The sequence below is a fragment of the Tasmannia lanceolata genome, unplaced genomic scaffold, assembly GCF_043159265.1.
Source record: "Tasmannia lanceolata isolate RefF3 unplaced genomic scaffold, GAP_Taslan_0.1 ptg000005l, whole genome shotgun sequence".
NCBI lineage: Eukaryota > Viridiplantae > Streptophyta > Magnoliopsida > Canellales > Winteraceae > Tasmannia > Tasmannia lanceolata.
This window is the reverse complement of record NW_027518682.1, coordinates 3,193,185-3,217,475: the sequence shown is the minus strand read 5'-3', so window position 1 is coordinate 3,217,475 and position 24,291 is coordinate 3,193,185. Positions and strand designations below refer to the sequence as shown.

At 36.9% G+C, this 24,291-nt stretch overlaps 2 protein-coding genes and 1 pseudogene across 2 annotated transcripts; all 3 read left to right on the top strand.

Moving 5' to 3' along the window:
* Positions 1-607: 607 nt before the first annotated feature.
* On the top strand, positions 608-23,548 carry LOC143877111 (hyperosmolality-gated Ca2+ permeable channel 1.8-like). Its single transcript, XM_077378951.1, has 12 exons — positions 608-3,134; positions 3,832-4,198; positions 8,423-8,575; positions 10,282-10,417; positions 12,117-12,218; positions 17,189-17,308; positions 17,458-17,538; positions 18,335-18,675; positions 19,437-19,682; positions 21,488-21,812; positions 22,518-22,751; positions 23,205-23,548. The coding sequence occupies exons 2-12, from the start codon at positions 3,885-3,887 to the stop codon at positions 23,334-23,336; spliced, it is 2,184 nt and encodes a 727-aa protein (XP_077235066.1). The 5' UTR covers positions 608-3,134; positions 3,832-3,884; the 3' UTR covers positions 23,337-23,548.
* Positions 2,853-3,632, top strand: LOC143876898 (uncharacterized). The gene has a single exon (XM_077378578.1). It carries the CDS (start codon positions 2,853-2,855, stop codon positions 3,630-3,632), a length of 780 nt encoding a protein of 259 aa, XP_077234693.1.
* On the top strand, positions 8,923-9,066 carry LOC143878042 (small nucleolar RNA snoR74; annotated as a pseudogene).
* Positions 23,549-24,291: the final 743 nt, after the last annotated feature.

Below are 24,291 nucleotides of genomic sequence, written 5' to 3'. Positions count from 1 at the left end.
ACGGTATGACTCATCCAAACCGTCCATCAGATGGGCCATAGCCTAAATAGGTTATGTCCCAAAATTATTTCCATTGGTTGATTCTAACCCTCTGATCTATAGAGGGTTAGGATCAACCCTCTAACATTCAGATTGGAGGGTTAGGATCATCCTATGGAAATGATTTTTGGAGCATAACCTATTTAGGCTATGGCCCATCTATTGGACGGTTTGGATCATCCTATGGTGTGGGCCATACCATACTTTTAATAAAGTGAGAGTACCCTCCTAAGAACAGTAGTGTTGATAACATTTTTTTTTTTCGTTTTTTTTTTTATATCAATTTGCTAGTAAACTTCTCCTATGCCCCTTCTCGGGCATGTGGCCTTGTGAAAGATGTGCGAAAATGTTCTTAGAAAAAGCCAAAATAAGCAAACAAAACCGTAATCATTACCAAAAATAAAAAATAAAAAATTATAAAGTTTTAAATGAAAACTTACCTAGAAAATGTTATAAAATTTGAAAATTACGAAAAAAATAAAAACTACAAGCAAAAGGTGGAAAATTATAACAATTACGTGGAACCCAAAAAAGTTTTTCGAGCACATCTCATCCCTTCCCTCTTCTTCCCTGAGCAAAACCCATGAAAATTGCTTCCTCCCCCCTGTAAGTTCCCCCTCCCCAACCAACCTTTCTTAACCCTGGAATACGATGAAGGAACATTGGCCAGGCGAATCCTTTCCGCCCGAACCTCAACCCAGTCCAAAACCCCGAGCTTTAAACCCCCTTCTCTTTTCTGAAATCCAGTCGGAGCTAGATCCTAGCACCCACTATAAGAGAGGAACAAGAACGCACAAAATTTTTGAGAAGCCTGTCACCCTTTCCTCTCAAAAATCCAAGACCATTCCTAAAAACAAGCTGACCCCACCCCACCCATACCACAAAATCAAAGATTCCATTAACCCCGACACCCTGCACCATCTCAACCCACCCCCTCCAGCAAACCTTTCCCACTTTTTCACAATCACCTCTGTAAGTCCAAACCCACACACCCCTCATCAATCTTCTCTTGATTTGGTGGCTCTGAGGAACTCGGATGCGTTTTCCAACTCAGACCCAACTGGGCGAGTAGACTCGCTCCCTAAATCCGCCTCGGTCTCCCCCCTTTCCTCGGGCCCACCACCAAATCAAAATGGTTTATTTTCAAAAGTGGATACCTGCCCGCCCAACTACTCAGACCAGCGCCTAAGTGCCCCCCTCTCCCCCATCCAAAGTCCACACCCCGCCACTCCCCAGCCATCCCCAAACCTCCCGCCCAAGTTCTCAGACCAGCATCTAAGTGCCCACCTCTCCCTCTCCCCCTCCCAACTCCCGCCACTCCCCAACCCTTCCCAACCCACCTGCAAGATGCTCCTCCATCAAGTCCTTTATTGAACCTCCATTCCACTCCCCAAGATACAATCTGGCCCCAGCTACCTTCCAGTTCAGCCAAACCGTCTCAGCCTCAAACCCTTGAGGGTGAAAAGTATTCCAAAGTGGAACTCCCTATTTACCCATTCCTCATCCCAGATAGTGGAGACAAAGATTGAATACCACTCCCCTATAGAATCTGACCTTGGACCAAGAAGAGCTAACTTTGAGGAGGGAGATTTCCAAAAAGCTGAAGAAATGTGGAATCACTGCCTCCTGGGAAGGCGGCCTTACTACCTCACCCTGAAAGATCAGCTGATTAGAAAATGGAGGCCTAAAGGAGACTTCAATCTCGTGGCCCTCCCAAACAGTTTTTTCCTTTTCAAATTTACCAATGAAGAAGATTGTACTAAGGCTTTAGAGACGCCAACAACCTATGGAGGTCGTACCCTCATCATTCAGAAATGGTCCCCTGATTGTGCTCTAGAAAAGATGAAATTATCAACCATTCCTTTGTGGATAAAGTTCCCTGCGCTTCATCTAAAATATTGGACCCGAACAGGTCTTGGGAAGCTTGCGAGCCTTATAGGAAAACCACTCTACATGGATACCAAGACTGCGGAAGGTTCCCGACTCACCTTTGCCAGAGTTTGCGTAGAGATCTCCTCGGATGACCTTCTCCCGGATTTAATCCACATCCAAACTCCCATAGGATTAGAAACCCAAGCTGTGGAATATGATTGGAAGCCCAGGGCCTGCTGCCTGTGCAAGGATTTTAGCCATGCTTCAGATCGCTGTGCTCAAATGCCATCCCAAAATAAGCAAAGAGCAAAATCAAAGCAAGAGTGGGTGGAGAGCCAAAGAGACCCCTGAAATCAGCCCCCCTGACAATCCAATCTCGACATCAGCTCCTCCCCTTGCTTTCCTTCCCATCTCAAATGCCTTTGATACATTAATGGAACCTGAAGAAACCCCAGAGGCAGCTGAAACCACTCTCATGCCAGAAAACTCATCCCCCCACATTACCCCTCAACCCCTTGCTGCTCAGGAATTAGACAATCCTTCTGCCCGATTTCCCCTCCCTGTGGTTGATACAAAGGATCAATCTTCTGATTCCCCCACTTCCAGCACTCCAATTTAAAAAAAAGCTAAGAAAAAGAAGAAAATCACCCCCTCTCCTTCCCCTGCTACAATCCACTCCCCCATCAGTATTGAAAGCTCAAAGCCCCCCTCCTCATCCTCCTCTCACTCTCCCTCTGCCCCTGCTACAATCCACTCCCCCATCAGTATTGAAAGCTCAAAGCCCCCATCCTCATTCCCCCCTTCTCTTCGCCCATTCCCTCCAAAGTCGCTGGAGGTTTCTGAAGGTCTAAACTCTCCCATGTCACTGGATGTCTCTGAAACCCAAAACCCCCCTGAATCCGCCTCCCTGACAGCCAAATCTCCTCCCCCCATGGTTACAAATGAAAATTGTTGATGCTTGGAATGTGAGAGGTCTCTGCACCTCCACAAAAAGAATAGAAGTCAGAGATCTTATAAGGAAAACTCAATCCCCTATCTGCTGTCTCATTGAAACTAAAGCAAAAATTCACAAATTGACAGAATATTCCTCATTTATCTGTGATGGCTGGCAAGTTCATGGGAACTATTCCTCTGTTGTGAAAGAAAGAATTTGGATCTTATGGGATCCAAGGTTTGTAAATGTCAACATTCTTGAAGAATCCAGCCAATTCAGCCATTCAGAGGTAAGGTTGATTCAGACAAGCCAATCTTTTAATCTCACTGCTATCTATGCACATAACTACTACATTTCCCGTAGAGCTCTATGGGCAGATCTTGAATCCATTGAACCCCAGGTTAACCTCCCTTGGCTCCTGATCGGAGATTTTAATGTGGTTAGATATGTGAATGAAAGGATTGGCAACACAAATCATTACTTGAATGAAACAGAGGAATTCAATGAATGTATACCTAACTGCGCCTTATCTGATCTCCGTTCCAACAGTCATCAATGGACTTGGCATAACAGATCCACCTCAAACCGAAAACTTGCTAAGCTTGATAGAACCCTGGTAAATGAGCTAGGGCTCCAGAATTTTGCTTATTCGTTAGCAGAGTTTCTCACTCCTGGAATCTCTGACCACTGCCCCATTACCATCTCCCTTGAAAACCATCAGAGTTTTTCACTTCTGTGCTATTTTTTGACATATAGTAAAACTAAAACCCTAACACCAGAAATCTGATTTTTTCATTTGATACTTGATTGAGTTCATTTGAAACCGTTTAATGCAAGTCTCTGTCTATTTGATACTTGATTGAGTTCATTTGATACTCAATTGGTTTTATCAATTTGAACACTTGATCTATTTGATTTTGGGTGGATTTAGGGTTCCACAAATATGATTTTTTCTCGTTATTCATGTTTTTCTTCTTCTTTTGCAGGTGATCATCCTACCTAAGAAACAAAAACCCCTTTAGTTTCTTCTGGAATTTTAATGGCTACTCTTGAAGAAATTGGAGTTTCAGCCTTTATAAACATTGCATGTGCATTTGCCTTTTTGTTGGCATTTGCTGTGTTGAGAGTTCAACCTATTAATGACAGGGTCTACTTCCCAAAATGGTACATTATTGGGTCCAGAACACGTCCCCCAAGGTCTGAGAATTTTGTTGGCAGGTTTGTAAATCTCAATTTTTGGACTTACCTTACTTTCTTAAATTGGATACCCGAGGCTTGGAGGATGAGTGAGAGCGAGCTTATTGATCATGCTGGCCTAGACTCTGCTGTCTATCTCCGGATTTATATTCTGGGGTACTGTAAAATTTTATCTTCTTCATCTCAGTTTTTTTCTTTTTTTAAATTTGGTTGTGGGTTTTTGATGTATTGAACAAATGGGTTTTTTTGTTGTTGATTACTTTATGCTGTTGGCTATTGAACAATTCAACTATTTAAACATGAAAGACTGCTGATGGGGTTTGGTTGATTGTCAGTTCCTGCTTGGCTATTCCTAAATTAGACTGTCGTTTGACATGGAATTATATTCTTGGATACATTTGTTTTTTATTTAGTTTATGGGTTTTTATAGTTGTAGACTGATGGTTTTTTTTTTAATTTGATGTTTCTGTTGCCATAACTGTATTTCAATATTCAGCATCTATTGAATTACTGTGGAAAATGTAGTTGTCTGAAAATTCCAACCTACTGATTTGGGCTGTTTGATTTGTAGAATACAGAGACTTGTGGGTTTGCTAACATTTTTAATCTAGACTATTTGCCATTTATCTTCCTGGGGGTGGATTTATTTTCTTCTTCTTCTTCCTTTTTGATAACTTTGTTGTTGGAAAAGAAGAGGAATAAGGAGAAAAGGAGGACAAGAGGTCCTCACAAAGCAGAATAATACAGGAGGAAACTGTTTAACAAGAGGAAACCAGAGTCCAGACACAAGAGATGTAGTTATTGGTAATAAAAATGGACAGAGGGCTGCATTGAAGCATCCCTTTAAAATATTTAATGGAGAATCAAATGGGGGAGGAGCTTCTGAAACGACAAACTTATCATCATTTCTATTTCTTTACAACAAGTATGTGAGATAGACCCCTAGATGGGAGACAGGGAACACTTGACCCTTTCAATGCAACCAAGACAACAACCCTTTCAAGATGTAGTTATCCCCGAGCAGGGCATCAACATAGAGAAGAAAATTGCTTCGAATACAAAGCTTATGGTAGCGTGTCGGCTTTGGTTGGTTTTGCCATGTTCATTTCAGATTCTAAGAACAGATTTGGTTTTGCCATGTTGGTTTTATATTCTTGGGTACTGTAAAATTTTATCTTCTTCATCTCTGTTTTTTTCTTTTTTTAAATTTTGTTGTGGGTTTTTGTTGTTTTGAACAAATGGGTTTTTTTTGTTGTTGATTACTTTATGCTGTTGGCTATTGAACAATTCAACTATTTAAACATGAAAGACTGCTGATGGGGTTTGGTTGATTGTCAGTTCGTGCTTGACTATTCCTAAATTAGACTGTCGTTTGACATGGAATTATATTCTTGGATACATTTGTTTTTTATTTAGTTTATGGGTTTTTATAGTTGTAGACTGATGGTTTTTTTTTTAATTTGATGTTTCTGTTGCCATAACTGTATTTCAATATTCAGCATCTATTGAATTACTGTGGAAAATGTAGTTGTCTGAAAATTCCAACCTACTGATTTGGGCTGTTTGATTTGTAGAATACAGAGACTTGTGGGTTTGCTAACATTTTTAATCTAGACTATTTGCCATTTATCTTCCTGGGGGTGGATTTATTTTCTTCTTCTTCTTCCTTTTTGATAACTTTGTTGTTGGAAAAGAAGAGGAACAAGGAGAAAAGGAGGACAAGAGGTCCTCACAAAGCAGAATAATACAGGAGGAAACTGTTTAACAAGAGGAAACCAGAGTCCAGACACAAGAGATGTAGTTATTGGTAATAAAAATGGACAGAGGGCTGCATTGAAGCATCCCTTTAAAATATTTAATGGAGAATCAAATGGGGGAGGAGCTTCTGAAACGACAAACTTATCATCATTTCTATTTCTTTACAACAAGTATGTGAGATAGACCCCTAGATGGGAGACAGGGAACACTTGACCCTTTCAATAAAACCAAGACAACAACCCTTTCAAGATGTAGTTATCCCCGAGCAGGGCATCAACATAGAGAAGAAAATTGCTTCGAATACAAAGCTTATGGTAGCGTGTCGGCTTTGGTTGGTTTTGCCATGTTCATTTCAGATTCTAAGAACAGATTTGGTTTTGCCATGTTGGTTTTATATTCTTGGGTACTGTAAAATTTTATCTTCTTCATCTCTGTTTTTTTCTTTTTTTAAATTTTGTTGTGGGTTTTTGTTGTTTTGAACAAATGGGTTTTTTTTGTTGTTGATTACTTTATGCTGTTGGCTATTGAACAATTCAACTATTTAAACATGAAAGACTGCTGATGGGGTTTGGTTGATTGTCAGTTCGTGCTTGACTATTCCTAAATTAGACTGTCGTTTGACATGGAATTATATTCTTGGATACATTTGTTTTTTATTTAGTTTATGGGTTTTTATAGTTGTAGACTGATGGTTTTTTTTTTAATTTGATGTTTCTGTTGCCATAACTGTATTTCAATATTCAGCATCTATTGAATTACTGTGGAAAATGTAGTTGTCTGAAAATTCCAACCTACTGATTTGGGCTGTTTGATTTGTAGAATACAGAGACTTGTGGGTTTGCTAACATTTTTAATCTAGACTATTTGCCATTTATCTTCCTGGGGGTGGATTTATTTTCTTCTTCTTCTTCCTTTTTGATAACTTTGTTGTTGGAAAAGAAGAGGAACAAGGAGAAAAGGAGGACAAGAGGTCCTCACAAAGCAGAATAATGCAGGAGGAAACTGTTTAACAAGAGGAAACCAGAGTCCAGACACAAGAGTTGTAGTTATTGGTAATAAAAATGGACAGAGGGCTGCATTAAAGCATCCCTTTAAAATATTTAATGGAGAATCAAATGGGGGAGGAGCTTCTGAAACGACAAACTTATCATCATTTCTATTTCTTTACAACAAGTATGTGAGATAGACCCCTAGATGGGAGACAGGGAACACTTGACCCTTTCAATGCAACCAAGACAACAACCCTTTCAAGATGTAGTTATCCCCGAGCAGGGCATCAACATAGAGAAGAAAATTGCTTCGAATACAAAGCTTATGGTAGCGTGTCGGCTTTGGTTGGTTTTGCCATGTTCATTTCAGATTCTAAGAACAGATTTGGTTTTGCCATGTTGGTTTTATATTCTTGGGTACTGTAAAATTTTATCTTCTTCATCTCTGTTTTTTTCTTTTTTTAAATTTTGTTGTGGGTTTTTGTTGTTTTGAACAAATGGGTTTTTTTTGTTGTTGATTACTTTATGCTGTTGGCTATTGAACAATTCAACTATTTAAACATGAAAGACTGCTGATGGGGTTTGGTTGATTGTCAGTTCGTGCTTGACTATTCCTAAATTAGACTGTCGTTTGACATGGAATTATATTCTTGGATACATTTGTTTTTTATTTAGTTTATGGGTTTTTATAGTTGTAGACTGATGGTTTTTTTTTTAATTTGATGTTTCTGTTGCCATAACTGTATTTCAATATTCAGCATCTATTGAATTACTGTGGAAAATGTAGTTGTCTGAAAATTCCAACCTACTGATTTGGGCTGTTTGATTTGTAGAATACAGAGACTTGTGGGTTTGCTAACATTTTTAATCTAGACTATTTGCCATTTATCTTCCTGAGGGTGGATTTATTTTCTTCTTCTTCTTCCTTTTTGATAACTTTGTTGTTGGAAAAGAAGAGGAACAAGGAGAAAAGGAGGACAAGAGGTCCTCACAAAGCAGAATAATACAGGAGGAAACTGTTTAACAAGAGGAAACCAGAGTCCAGACACAAGAGATGTAGTTATTGGTAATAAAAATGGACAGAGGGCTGCATTGAAGCATCCCTTTAAAATATTTAATGGGGAATCAAATGGGGGAGGAGCATCTGAAACTACAAACTTATCATCATTTCTATTTCTTTACAACCAGTATGTGAGATAGACCCCTAGATGGGAGACAGGTATCACTTGACCCTTTCAATGCAACCAAGACAACAACCCTTTCAAGATGTAGATTATCCCCGAGCAGGGCATCAACATAGAGAAGAAAATTGCTTCGAATACAAAGCTTATGGTAGCGTGTAGGCTTTGGTTGGTTTTGCCATGTTCGTTTCAGATTCTAAGAACAGATTTGGTTTTGCCATGTTCGTTTTATATTCTTGGGTACTGTAAAATTTTATCTTCTTCATCTCTGTTTTTTTCTTTTTTTAAATTTGGTTGTGGGTTTATGTTGTTTTGAACAAATGGGTTTTTTAAATTTTTATAGTTCAGAGTTAGCTTTGTTTGTTAAAGTTAATGTCTAGTTGTTCATGTCAATATTCTTTCAATTATAATTATTGTTTATTGATCTAAAGATTATTCATTTCATGTGACAGTTTGAAGATTTTTGTGCCAATGACAATCCTAGCAGTCTCGGTTCTTATTCCTGTCAACTTATCCGGTGGAACACTACTTTTTCTAAAAGGAGAGTTAGTTTTCAGTGACATTGATAAGCTTTCAATATCAAACGTTAACCCTCGGTCCCAAAAGTAAGTTCATACTTCTCTTACTAATGGAAGAAATATCTTATTTACCACAAAGTATCCCTACATTTATGCTTCTCTTACAATTGAATGTAAGTTTATATTGCTATGTACTAGTAGATATTTTCCCTATCCTTATTTGGTCTTAGTATAAGAAGATTGGATGATTAATTTCATAGGACATGCCCATTTTATAAAATAGCTTAAGGAACTGTTTACAATTTTACTTGATTGTAAGAAAAGGAGATGTGATTCTGTTGCCTAGTCAAAAAATATCTAATGTTATTTTACTTTGTTGCAAGTCAGCATCTTAGGATATTTTAAGGATATGGGTTATTTCTTAGAGAAAACTGAAAAATGATGACATGGAAACTGTTACCTTGTTTATTAAAACACCATCATTCTCGTCTACTTCAGGGAAAGTGAGTGCATTGTTATTGGGTGAACCTCTGTTAATGTTGTTAACGACAAAAGGTTCAGTAAACGATGACACATTATGAACTTATCCTCATAATCACACTTTTCAAAAAAAAAAAATTAAAACACCATCATACTATTGCAAGAAGAACACTGGATAGTATCCTGAGTGTACATATCCACTAATCCTAATTTACTACAATTTAGTTACAAATGTTCCCTCTTGCCTCACAATTGACTTGCCAATTCACAAACTGTATCAGAGTGTCTAGGAACCGCTCGGGAGTGACCCACAATTTAGCACAAAAGGTCATGATCAGTCGGGCCTTATTGTTCGTGTCACATTTGTTTGGCTTTTGTAAAGTTTGGATCTCTGATAAATATTGTGTGTATAGAGTTGATGACAGAAAATTCAAAATTCATCTCCACCATCTTCAATTTCATCCATAAAAGATGTAGGATTTTGAGTGCATCAGGTATTTGGTTAGCTATTTGGCGGTGACTTGTCTTTTGGCATTGGTTGTCATGTTGTGTGACGTAACCTTGATGTCCCAGGCCCAACCCTAACCTACTTACCAAATACAGAACCACAGAAGGAAATAAAAATTTCTGTTTGCCAAAAACTTGGATGTCGACGTGAGGTCATTTTCTGCTTTACTGCCATGAGGCCATCAGTTCACATCCATATCATTATCAGTTTCAGATTTATGCTATTGATAATATCATCTATTTATTATTCCCAGTAGTATTTGGGTCTACTTGTTCTACTACTTTTTCTTAGTGCTTCTTTTCTGTAGCCTAACCTAAACTATATTATTTAATTAGTATTGAAAGAGATCATATGTTGCTTCTCCCTACTGAAAAATTCTCCTACTTGTAAGCTCTCTGTGGCTTTATTTCTCAGCTTATTGAGGGTGGAATAGTTCTGTCTTATGCCTCAACTTTGTGTACTGTAAATTCCATGTATATCTTTTCCTAAACTTTCAAAAGTTTATACAATACTCTATTTAGGTGTACATTCCTTTCTTAATGTGGTCATTCTTTTTTAATTGAAAAGTTTATACAATACTCTATTTAGGTGTACATTCCTTTCTTAATAATCAATTTTTACATAGATCTTCTGATGAACTACTGCACCATCTCTTAGTAATGTGTACTAATTCTAAACACCTACATTTCCATTTGCATAAATGTTTCATGCTGGTTCTGGTGTTCGATACCACTTATTTTTTCCTTTTTATTTTAGAGGAGATATTGTTGGACATTTCATTAAGAAAAGAATTTTTCTGTTTCAGGTTTTGGGCCCACATATCAATGGCATACGTGCTTACAATATGGACTTGCTATCTGCTCTACTGGGAATATAATAGAATAACATCTATGAGGTTGCATTTTCTAGCCTCAAACCATCGCCGTGTTGATCAATTCACAGTAAGAGTTTTCATTGAAGCTTTATGGCACTACTGAAATTAAATTAAGTACCCTAGTTACTGGGAGAAAACATTCATGTGCTCTTTTGCTCCTTTCTTTTCAAACTTCTATTATTTTGCATTTCCATAAAGTAGATCTGTTATTGATGTTTTGTGAGTACTAATATATCATGACATAACTTTATGCACACATTAACTTTGACTGTCATCAATATGCATTTACCATTTTCTGAGCATACTTTCTGCATAAAACTATGAAGAGACAAGTGGAGGTTTAGTGGAGTTTCTTGTAATTACTTTCAGATCATGGATGCATAAAAACCTGAAAGGAAAATGAAACTATCATAGATATATTCTGAATAAATGTGGGTGGGTGAACTATTGCTCTATTGGAGAAGGGGAAGAAATGTCATGACCATGTACTATAGTGACTCATTGAGCTCTCATTTAGATAACTGATATAAATTGGTTGTCGTCTCTAGAGTGCAAAGTTGAGCGCATTGCACTAAGAATGTCTACAACATGATAAGGGTGACCTGAAAAACTAATCTAACGGTAGTATGAGGTCCATCTCGATCTCGGTAATATTTCCTAGTTATTTTGAAAAAAGATGCAATTATTAGAGCTACGATCACGAAAGCAAGGATGTCAGTTCCAGAGTGGAGAAACACTTCTCCTATAATAGCTAATCGAAAATGAATTTTATAATAGTTTCCCCAAAAATGTGAAACCCAAGGAGAAGTCTGGGAAGATCCTAGGAGACCTCGAAGAAGTGCAAGGGAAACACATTGTGTGTGCATAATGTAGCAAAGCATGTTTGTTCGTTCCCCAACATTTCCCATGGATATGATGCACTTCTCCCAACATTTCCTGCTTCATTATCCCTTTCTTGTCTCTTCCTCTTTATCTAGGGTCTTCATGTCTCACTCATGTTTTGCCATTTGTTTTGCTTCTTACTCTGCTAACTTTAACTCCAAGTCATCTGGAGGTGACAAATTTATGTTCTGGTAACATATAGTGTTCGCTTCTACATGGAACGATGAAAATGCAGGGAATACAACTAACTTCCTTAGGAGCTTTGGGATGTATGGTGCGCAAGCTAGTTTCATTGGAAATGGAAATGATGCTTTAAGCTTTTAAATCCCACAGGAATCCGGGTGTGACTACAAAGAGTTTAGGGTGTGATCAAATTGGTTGGCAGAACCCTACTACTCTGAATTCACAAATCCACCAGCAGTGGGGGGCTTCCTCATCTTTGCTTGTCTTTGATGGTCCTGTTACAGTTGGTTACCTTAGTCTCCTCAGATATGAGGTTATGTGACTTTTAATCTGTTTCTAGGTGTCAAAGCATGGTCTTTAAGGCATGATTATGTGTTCAAGATGCATTTACCAAGGAAACACTTTTTTCAAGTTATGCGTTACTGTTCAAAATGAGAAATCTGTGCTGTATTATTCATTAATGTAATAATGAAAAAGGATAAAAGCTCATGCATGCATAGAAGTAAGTCCTGCCTATTTTATTTTTTATGATGATTGTGCATTGTGGTGATTCATGATCTACACTTTATTATAAGTAGTTCTTACTTCATGTCTCGACTATGCTGTAATGTGATATCCCTCTTCTAACATTGTAGCCAATGGTTGTGGAGTTTTTTGAAGCTCACAAAGAATTTTAATTTGGTTTCTGGTTATTTTTGCAGGTAGTGGTCAGAAATGTGCCACATGTTTCAGGCCAGTCATTGTCAGAGACTGTGGATCACTTCTTCCAAACTAACCACCCCAACCATTATATTGGTCACCAGGTAGTATTCATTCTTGTAATTAAATTTGTTGAAAATAGTAATGTTACTTTGCATGACATGGAAGGGGTCTGCAGATGTTGTCACTTGTCACTATATGTAGACACCCCCATTTTCCTCCGCTTTAACCAACAAAGGTTTTCGTTAGCATTTTTCATTTGAAGACCATTTTCCCATTTCTCGAGCTTTTCCCTATGTCCCAAGTCATATTCTCCATAGCATTCCTTTTCCCTCTACTTCCATCACTTTCTATCTCATTTTTCTTATCCCTCTCTTTGGAGTTCATTTTCCGTGGAAAATTTGAAGAAGTTGGAATTTCGAAGCCCGCCATATGTTTCTTTTTATTATTATTCATAAATTTTCGCCAAGAGGTGGTGCATATCATTTTCAAAAATGTTACGTGACAATGGTTGGTGTTTCGGTAATTTAAAGCAGGGCCTACAATTTGTATTTCAAAAATTGCAGAATTTCAATCAATGGATGTTTGAGGGGCCCGCTATTGAAATTTAGAATTTCCATGGATATCCGGCTAGTTTGGGAGCCTCAATGCAATATGGAATTTATAAAACCCAAGTGTCACCATTCGGTAAATTTTTCTCAGGGTCCGTAATCTCACTTTTGGATTTTTCTACCCAGCACCCTCTTTCCTTACAACTTACGCTAGCTAGTGGGCCCCATCAAAAGTTGTTCTTATCTAAATACTAGCTATTGAATGAGGAAGAGTCCCTGCTGATTTTAACTTTAATTAGATGTAGGAAGTGTAAATAAGTTGGGTGGTATGACCATGATTCGGTCAATTTGGAAAAACTCCCAAATTCGTTCACCATTTTGTGGGGTCCACTAGACGAGCCAATGGCCCAATTGATTAATATATTACTATGCATGTGGGCTGAAGTGGGCATGATATCATGATTTGAGGTGGCTAGTGGAAATGATTTTGGAGATATTAATTCATTCGGAATTTCGTCCATCAAATGGATGATTCAGATCTTTCTATGACAATGGTTCTAAGGCGCCACCTACTTGCTCTTTGGATTATAAAATTGATGGTTGAGATCGTTCTAGTGGGGATCTAATTTTGCGGTACAACCTAATTACACTATGGTCCATTAAAATAGATGGTTTGGATCATCCTATGGAATTAAATCACATCGCAGCCCAGTATTTGAACGGTCAAGATCATCAATTGTCGCCCATCAAATGAACGGTTCGGATCATCATATGGGAGTGATTTAAAGATGGTGTAACATATTCACATTGCGGCCCATTATTCGGACGGATCGGATCAGCCCATGGAAATGTTCTAAAGGGTGCAACCAATTTACATTTTTGGCCTATCGCTTGGACGGTTTGGATCATACTGCAAATGATTTAAGAGAAGAAAAGTGTTGCTCGTGCAACACTTCATGGAGGGGTATTTTAGTAAAGCTAAATATAAAAAAAAAAGAATTTGAGTGAAAGAGTCCAAATGGTTGAGTCTTCCTCATACTTTCTAAAAAGCATGTTATGTTAATTTTATTGAAAAAGTAATATCTCTCTTTCCTTGTATGGGCCCCACACGTTTTTTTTTTAATATTGGAAAGGGTGTAGTGCTGTTTGTTCACACGGTTTTGAGTATTCTTAAAATAACAATTTTAAAAAGGAATGCATGGTACTATCACCTTTGCTAAAAATAAAAAACTATTTTTTTATATTCAATACGTTGGTGGCACTCTCTCTCTACTACTTGGGAGATAAAGAATGTTTTTTTAAATAGAAGGAAGCTTTAATTTTTTGAACTCTTTCCAACTCTAGCTATCCTTGATTAAGGCATGTACGTTATGCGTAGAAGAATTATTTCTTTTTTAACAGACTTTCTATTGTATATTTTGGGGAGGGATTCAAGGCAAAGAGAGGTCACTATATGGAGGCCGATGGCTCTCTTGAGAAGGATTCAAATTTTTTGTTCCTTGGAGGCTTCATCGTTTCACTCTCTTGAACATATTATTCTTTCACTCCCAATCTTGGTTCCTTCTTGGTAGCACTCTCCAATACAAAGAAATTCCGTCCATCCCTTTTGGAGGAGTGGGCCATCTCTCTTAAGGTTCTCGTTTGAAGAACAATCAGAGTTCTTCATCTCTTCTTCAATATCTTCTTCAATAGACGTCGATATTGCGTAATCGTCGGGGATTTTCTAGCGTATAAAAGGGTGCGACAAAGCGTATACTTCGGATTTACGCACCCTAGAGACAAGGAGCGCGATCAACAGTAGGTTCCTCCACTTTTATAATATCAAAGGTAGAAAAGCATGCTTAGAGCCGTTTCTTCTTTGTTTTCTTCATGATTCTCGTAAAAGCTACCATGCATGATCTAATATGATTTTGATAGGTCAGTTTATTTGATTATCAATTTTGGTAAAAAAAAAAAAAGAATCGTTATATGACAAAATTGGGCGTTTGACAGATTGGGATATCCAGTGGCTTTTGAATCGTTTTTACGAAATGAGTGTTTTGAAACTAAGGGTTTTTCGTGAAGCTATGTTTTCTGGGTTTTAATGTAGTTGAAATAGCACCGAAAATCTAAAAATTCCTGTAGATTTCATTTGTTTTGATGACATAAAAATTCGTTTAAATAATACCCTGAAATAGGATTTTGATGGTTCTAAAAATCGTTCATATAACAAAACCATTCAAAACTGATTGAATTTGGTCATCAGTAGATTTTTAATGTTCAAATATCATACAAAAAGTTTCAAAAGATTTGGAGTTTATTTATTATTTTTACTGGAATTGTTTTGATAAAATCACTGATTTTCATGTATATGAAAGACATATTATTAAACGAACTCCTTAAAAGCTGAAATTTGGTAGCAAGATGAACTGACCAGTCAGAATCATATTGTGAATTTTTCGGAAATTTTGGTCATATTTTAATATTTTTTATTCAATTTTAATTGTTCTGACCAGAATATGAATATATCTGTTAAAAATAGATAATTATCGAAATAATGTCTGAATGTTTTCTCATAATTTTCTATTTGTCCGAGAATGGTCTAGTAAAAGTTTGGTTGGATTTGGAATTAATTTGATATATTTGTTAGTGTAATGTCATCAATCTGACTCGAAAGTGGAAAATCAATTAAAAATCGAATTTCAATCTTTAAAATCATGAAAAATTAAAGCAGAATATATTTTTCAAGAATACATCATATCCTAAAATTTCTGGAACAGATAACTTAATTAGCTGTAGGCTTCTTTGTAAAATCATTAATCTGATCCAATTGTGATAAATTCATTTAAAAATCCAAATTAATTCAAAGCACCTTGAAAATTTTCAGAGAACAACTTTTCATAATATATTCAATCAATAAGCCATTTGAAACAGAAATTTTAGGAGTAATAGATTTCCTTTGTAAAATAATATGCTAGGATAGTTTTGCTGCCGAGATCGTAACCATAATCGTATACTAATGGCGATCGATCCAGCATAATTGGAGTGCGTAAATTATAGTATGTTATTGGCTCCGAGGTCCACTGTCCACGGAAATCCTGAGAAATATGCCAGGCAATAAGATACCATAACTTACGTGCTAAAATTATACAAGGGTTGAGAGCACGATTCCCTTCCATGGTTGCAATTCGAGGCCGAAACTTGCGAACCATAGAGCCTTTGGTATTCCTTAGATGTTTAGGAATTGAAAATCCTCAAAAATCGAAAATCATTAAGTTTAACAAATCGAATTAACTCGATCCGCGTCTTAGGAGCCTTTGGATTACGGTCTCCTGTCGTAGGAACCTTTAGGACCCCTTAGGAACACTTACGTCTCGTTGTGTCTTAGGTTTTAGGGAGTCCTAGAGTTAGGAGTCCACCCTCATCACGCTCATTTGCTATGGATAGCAACCGTGCCAATAGATCTAGTTACACTAGTCACCCCTTTTTCCCATAGGACAAGCCTAGTTACCTAGGATGTAGGTTCACCTGCATTAGTCAAAGGGATGTCTTGTACTTAGATATGACCATATAGCATCTTGATGGAGTCCTAGGATAATAAAATCTACTCAACTTGAATTAAATAATTTCTCTTAAACTGTAAAACAGTCAATCCAGTCTAGATCGGTGTCTTAGATGAGTTAGGCATAAGTAGCTTAGTTCAGGTGCACCGAACTACGATCGACTCTGATTCCAGTGAGGCTGGGATACGTAGGCAACTTGGATACTTGAGTGGCATACCAAGCGCGAGTCGGCTCCACACATAAGTGGTGGGGTTTTGTACATTAATCCTTAAATTAAAAGTAATGAAATCCCTTAGGACTTTCCATGAAATTAGAATTTTAGGAGAACTTTCACTTAGATTGAATTCAAACAAGTTAAGAAAATCAAGATACACATTTAGGAATTACATTGAAATTAGATCATAGGATGCATGTCACGTAGTTCGCATATTAATATAGATTTAAATGAGCCACTTAAAATAAATTCAAAAGAGTTAACTTTTGGAATTGAAGACCGATTATCGGGCAGGAATGGTGCATGTGGTGGTAACTCCCCATACCTTCCATTCTTCTAACCAGGTAACGAGTCTAGATTTCTGGTCAATTATGGGTCCTAGATCCCTCATCTAGGTGGCGACTCTGTCACTCTCTTTTGTGTGGAATTCGGATTGCCTTAGTGATCCCAAGTTCACGGAAACGATGAATTAAATCACACCTTGCTAGGCTCGGCGGCTTACCCCTGCCCTTATGGGTACTGGGTTGCACGTTTGTTTGCACCTTATGGCTTGGTTGCTGCCTGCTTAGTTGGGTAATTAAAATCAATAATAAAAAGCACACGTCATTCGCGTGGGTACAAGAGACGAAGAGAGAGGGTGGCGGTTCGCGCCCCACCCCTCTCACGGGATCGGGTCCCACACTATAGTTATCGTCATGATAAATATGTTGTTTTTGCTTTGGATAATTGTATTGATTTCATGATAATTGATGTTTGTTATTTTTCAGGCTGTCTACAATACAAACAAACTTGCTAAGCTCGTGAGCCAGAAGGATATTTTCCAAAACAAGCTGAACTATTACCAGCTTCAGTTAGAAACGAGGCCAGAGAGAAGGCCAAGTGGAAAGGTATATCATTTTACAATCCCATGATGATAAAAATCCTTGTCAAGCTAACCTACATTTAATTAAGACTCAAATTTCACTACATTCTTGTTGCCTTTGATTGTTGCTTAAATTTTGAGTATTTTATTGGCTGTTCTCTTTTCATGTTCCAGACCGGATTTCTTCGCCTTGTTGGTGCAAAGATGGATTTGATTAATTTCTATGAACATGAGATCGATGAGCTTGAGGGAAAGGTAAGTCTTCTAGATTCGTATATGATAATCTTGTGTGGCATATTCAAGTTGCTTGATGATAAATATCTTTGTAAAATTGTTGGGATTTATAATGCAAATGCGTTATATTTTTCCACAGTTTTAAATTCCCACCGAAATCAACACGAAATGACCAAAATGTTTCTGTTTCCATCCTCACCTAAATGATATTGAAATTGAAACACATACAACATCCAAATCGTAAGTGCATTAGTGGTATACTGTATCAATATGTGTTACATAGTTTACATTTAGATGAATTGCATATGAAATGTGGTGCATGTATTGTGATACATATTATATAAATTACATGTGAAATGTGGTGTCTGCTGAATTATTATTAGACATGTGCAACACCTCACGTCACTAGATGTTGGATGTTATTAAACCATTATGGATGATTGTCTTGCTTATGCAATGGTTTTTAAGTATGTATTCTAGCATTTCCTAAGTTTCATCTTAAAATTCTATCATTTACATGGGTTTCCATATGTTTCCATGGATTTATTTGATTTTCACCAAAATTCCCAACTGGAGCCAAAACATATCCATTTCCTTGGCAGCAACCGAAACTGAAATTTAAAACCTTGCATTTTCTCTTATATGGCAACACATGATGTTCATACTCGGTTTCTACTTCCTAGTTTTTTATGACGACTGATGCATTTTCTTAGATTTGATTGGCATGGATATCATATGTTTGTTTTTGTTTTGTTTGGATTCTCAATTAAGTATGCCCCAACAAGTATTTATACAATTCTCTTATATCATGTTTCAGATTGTATCTGAGCGTCACAGGATTCTTAATGATCCAAAAGCTACTAAGCCAGTAGCTTTTGTTTCATTCAATTCACGATGGGGGGCAGCTGTATGTGCACAGACACAGCAAAGCAAGAATTCTACACTGTGGATAACTGATTGGGCCCCAGAACCACATGATGTGTACTGGCAAAATCTTGCAATACCATTTGTTTCTCTCAGCATCCGGAAGCTTGTTGTATCACTATCGGTGTTTGCATTGGTGTTCTTTTACATGATGCCCATTGCTATAGTGCAATCATTTGCAAATCTTGAAATTCTAGAAAGAGTTGCTCCTTTCCTCAGGCCAGTGATCGAAGTGTAAGTTTTCTGTCGGATGTGCTTTATAAGTAGAAGAAATTTTATAATTTTGAGATTTTAAACTAAGCGATTACTTAAGATGACAGGACAAATTAGTTGGGAATCTATACTTGAATATTTGGGTTTGAATGTGTACTGTGGAGCATAGAGTTGATTGATCATGACGATTGAAATGTATTCTACAAGTTCAAAATGAAACCATCTTTAGGAACTTCTGAAAGCTTAGATCAATTTGGTTTTTATGTCCGATTATTTCATTGCATTTCAGCAGCATTTTATTGAGGAACCTCTATTATTTCTATATTATCTTTGTTTGTTTTGGTATATTTTACTTTGGCACGCCCCATGCAATAATTTGACTTCACTAATGATTTCGGTTGTGTGCAGCATGCTTACAATTTTTTGTGTTGATTCCTATCACTTAATTTGTATTAGGAACTTCCAATCAGTTTCAGTCCCATATATATTTCTTGACTGTTTGATGACTTGGGTTGTGCCAATGATACTAGAATATTTTTTGCTTTCCATCGTTTCTTGTAGCTTTTCTAGTCTGTTATATTATAAAAATGTACTCATGATTTGGGCAAATCTAGTTACTCTGCTTAAGTTTATTGAATATTGTAGTCTTGATTGCTCGTTCAAGATTTTATTGGTGAGATTTCCAAAGCCTAACTCTTAGAATAGTTATCAGTTAAATGTTTGTTCTAGCCTCACATTCATTTTTATTAGTATTGACTTTGGATGCTTGTAATATCATGCAGGAAGGTGATCAAATCATTCCTCCAAGGATTCCTCCCCGGTCTGGCTTTAAAAATATTTTTATACTTTCTTCCTTCGAATCTGATGTTTTTGTCAAAAGTTGAAGGCTACATGTCACTATCATCGCTCGAGAGAAAGACTGCATCTAAATATTACTATTTTATGTTGGTCAATGTGTTTTTGGGGAGCATAGTGACGGGAACTGCTTTCCAGCAACTCCATTCTTTTCTCCATCAATCACCAACCAAGTAATTGTCTCACACCTTCTGATATTGCATGTTCTTATTTGCAGATAGTACACTTCATATTTCAGAGTAATTTAGTACAAACGAGGCCATCTTTGGGATGTATTTCACTTATTGTTCTTCATAGTTGTACTTTATAGAAATTCAAAGTTATCAAATTTTTAAAAAGAGAGAATATATAACCTAGAATGATGAGACATCAATGGAAAGTTAAAAATTATTCATGTTCTTGATTCAGGAAGTGATGGTTCATGATGCAAGTATAAAACTTGCTAGATAATTGAATGTTCACACAAAATTATTCATAGTTAAAAATTATTAGGAACTCGTCAAAAGTACAAAATTTACTAGATAATTGAATGATCACACAAACAATCCAATAGATCTTCACAACCAAAATTGGGGAGATAAAGTGAAAATAGATTTGATCAGAACATGGTCAAAGAAGGATAAAAGTCAAATATCAATTGGGGAAACTCGCAACTATTCATTGACCTCTTGAAAAGTATATCAAAACTTAGTATAATATATGCCCAAAACACCTTAAAACCCTAGGTCAACCATAACCATTGATAAGCTTGATTTCTGTTTAACTTAAAGTATGAGTCTCAATAGCTAAATACTTGGCATTTGAATCACGAGTAGGGATCGTAAAGAGGATATTAGAGCCCCCAAGTCCTTTACATTTTGCTTTCCATGAAACCCACACAACCAATTTCTAAAATTATAGAACTCTAAAATTAGACTCCATATTTGACGAAAACACTATTCAAGTTTTTGTTCGTATGGCTCACTAAAACCTGTTAAAGTATAAAGGATTAAATAACACCTTCTCCAACAGCTTAAGCTATTGGAGTAACTGGTAGTTTCACATGGTATCAGAGCGAATGCCTGGGATCAAACCTCCTTGATAGCAAAAAAATCCACATGTAATGGCCCAACCCAATAAAGGGGCCACATGTGGGCCAATCCTAAAAGAGGGGCCACACATGAGGGGGAATGTTAAAGTATATAACACCTTCTCCAACAGCTTAAGCTTTTGGAGTAACTGATTGTTTCACAAAACCTAATGAAACTCTACCCCAAAATTAAATAAACATTAGTTTCCATTAATCACAATGACCCATCTTGCCAGCTTTTCTGATGAATGGAGCTTTGTAGGGCTCACAATTAGCATTAGCATGATGTTTTCATTCGTCACTGGTCTACTTTTTTTTTATCCCGATTGACCCTCTTCTTCTCTTTAATCATTTTTGTTGAATTATAGCCTTGAATAAATTTTTTTCCTGAAATTCGTTTGCCTCATTTCCTAAGTACGTGCAAGAGCATACAAATCAGTATGCAATATGCTTAGTTTTTTTTTAAAAATATTTGATGTGAATGCATGCACTTTTATTTTGTGTGGAGTCGTTTGCATATTTAATGAAACAAAACAAAAACAAAAACCATATTTGGATTGCTTGATGTTTAAGCTCTTATGATTAGATCAGAAGTGAAATTTCACAAAAAATGAATGAGACCGTTCAATGAAGGTGGTTTTAGCTACTTTCCTCAAAATTATGATTGGTGTGTCATGTAAAATGCGAGGTGTGGTAGCTTGTATGTCATGTAAACTTTGAATCTTTATTTTGTATTTGATAAGGTAATTTGCGCATAGTAGTTTGCAAGTTCCTACACTCAATCTTGCATAACCTTAGCAGTCCATGATTAATTTGAAAAATCTAGTGAACAACTCTATTACCTTGCCAAATTGATCTTGCACATACATACAAATCCTGAAAACTCTCTCTCTCTCTCTTTCTCTGCAGGATTCCCAGAACCATTGGAGTATCTATACCGATGAAAGCTACGTTCTTCATTACATATATAATGGTTGACGGATGGACTGGCATTGCTAGTGATATTCTACGATTGAAGCCACTGGTCATATATCATTTTAAAAACATTTTTTGGGTGAAAACTGAAAGGGACAGAGAGAACGCAATGAACCCTGGAAGTGTTAACCTCCCAGAGACTCTGCCAAAACTCCAGTTATACATTCTACTGGGCATTGTCTATGTTGTGATCACTCCAATTCTTCTTCCTTTTATACTCGTCTTCTTTGGGCTGGCATACCTTGTTTATCGTCATCAGGTTTGTAATCATCCCAATGCTGTTCCTTCTCTTTTCATTCCCATAGTTGAATTAAATGTTGAAGGTTACCACATTCTTTACTGGTGCAAACTGACACAAGACATTGAATATTTGCCATCATAAACTTTCCTTTCAACTTGAAAAGGAACTATTTTCAAATATTTGCATGGCTATTATTGTGGAAAGCCGTAACTGTTGATATTTTTTAAGCACATCGGATATTGAAATTGTTATAAACTGCGAGTGTTATATTACTGTTGGCAAGTTCTGTAAGCTCGTGTCTGAAATCAGTTAATCAGTGGCTCAGGTAATATATGGACATTTAGACTTGGTGTGTTAAATATTTGAAAGAAGTCGTGAAAGATTAGGAATAAAGGTTTGGTGAAATATGGTAAATATGCAAAATAAGAAAACAATTTGCATAAACAATTTGCAGATGCATTTTTGGAAGGCTTACTGATCTATTATTCATGAAGCTCACTGGACCAAACCATTTGAGTTGGTGTTAAATTGAGGTTTACACATCTCCAGTGGTTTTTCTATTTGCAACATTTGAAGAACATGTGACTCATTTACTTTTTCCCTATAACTCTGCCTTCTTTGCAAATTCTTGCGTTCCATATAAATCCTATTGTCAAACTTAATTTTTACTTCAATATTTGGAAGGCTAGCTCATGGTTTTCTTCTTTACATTGTATATTCCAGATTATTAATGTCTACAATCAAGAATATGAAAGTGTTGCTGCATTTTGGCCACATGTACATGGCCGCATTATTGCTAGCTTGTTAATATCCCATCTTCTTCTGCTTGGTCTTCTCGCCACAAAGAAAGCTGCTAAGTCCACTCCTCTTCTTCTTGTTCTGCCTGTACTCACGATATGGTTCCACCGGTACTGCAAGAGTCGCTTTGAACCTGCATTTAGAAAGTTTCCTCTAGAGGTGAGCTTGCTTGTATGCATTTTGTAACTTTTGGATTTATTTTCATTTTTGAAATTAAACATTTCTTACCAGTTGAAGAAAGATACTTTATGGATTCAGAATTAGCAGTTTCCCAGTCTGTATGATATGGAACTAGTAGTACCCAGCATTCTATGTTATACAAATGTAGTGTGTATGCATATACATATACATAAACATATAATGGGAAATGACATCAACACTCCCTTGCCTTGGTGATGGCACTTTATTTGTTTTACACTTTTCTAATAAGCTCCTATAAGCTCTTACAATTCCTCAAAAGCTATTGATAGCTAATCAAAAGGTTTAGTGAAGCGGATAATGAAATTATTAAAATAAGGGAGTTCATATTTCATTTCCTACATGTGTATCTTTACGCGTTTTGTGTTTTTCTTTTCTGTATTTTACTTTTAAAGTCTCTTGTTTGTATTTCAGGAAGCCATGGCGAAGGACAAATGGGAGCGAGCTTCGGAACCAAACCTCAACATTAACGAATACTTGGCGAATGCATACTTGCACCCACTATTTCGGTCATCCGAGGAAGTGGAAATGCAGAGTTCAGGGTAGACAAGGCTCAATCTCATATAAGTACGCCCGCCATGAGCGAACTAATTTCACCCAGCAGATGGTCTGAAGCGGGCCTTTTGTTTCTAGACTCACCACCCCTTTGCCATTGGAAACTTCATTTTATTTTTGTTTTGCTTAAAAAAAGTCCCCTCCTTAACGGTTCATTTTCCATGCATTAGCAAAATCATGTAATAAATGTAATTTTTAGGCCACTCTTTAACGAGTCGCAACAAATGAATTGTTTGGAGTTTCGATCAAAGCAAACCCAAGTGATCTTTTTATGGTCTCCACCTACATCAAGGATATAAACAATTCCTTGTTGGGCTCTACTAATGGTTGTGTTCAAAGATATAAGAAAGAGAGTACCCGTGAAAACCTGTATAGTGTATACTTTTTAAAATGGACTGTATGGACCACACCATGCGATGATCCAAACCATCCCTTTCATGGGCCACAATGTAAATGGAAACCTCCGATCTCTGCCCTCTGAGCTAATGGAAACCTCCATAGATCATAGGGTTGGGATAATCCTATGCAAATGAAATTTGGGTCACAGCCTATTTATGTTGTAGGTAGCCAATAAAATGGACGGTCTGGATTGTCATATGGTGTGGACCGTAGAGTCCATTTTGAAAGATTTTAATCAATCAGGGCCCCACCAACTGTTCATTTTGGAGAGAGAGGTTGTACCATTGTTTTGCGTGTAGCTTCACAACTGGTATAGGTGGGTGATTTTATCCTAGAATGGGGGTGACTTTATCACCATTTTTGTTGAACCCAATATTCTGATCATGATTCCACATAGCACATGTATGGTCCCGATGAGTTGATATACATGTGTTCAGTTAGACCAACACCCACTAAAACTCATGGCTTGACAGGTCCTAAAGACACTTCATTGGTAATGATTTTTGGGTCAACTAATCATGTTCGACGAATTTGAACGCATTGAAAT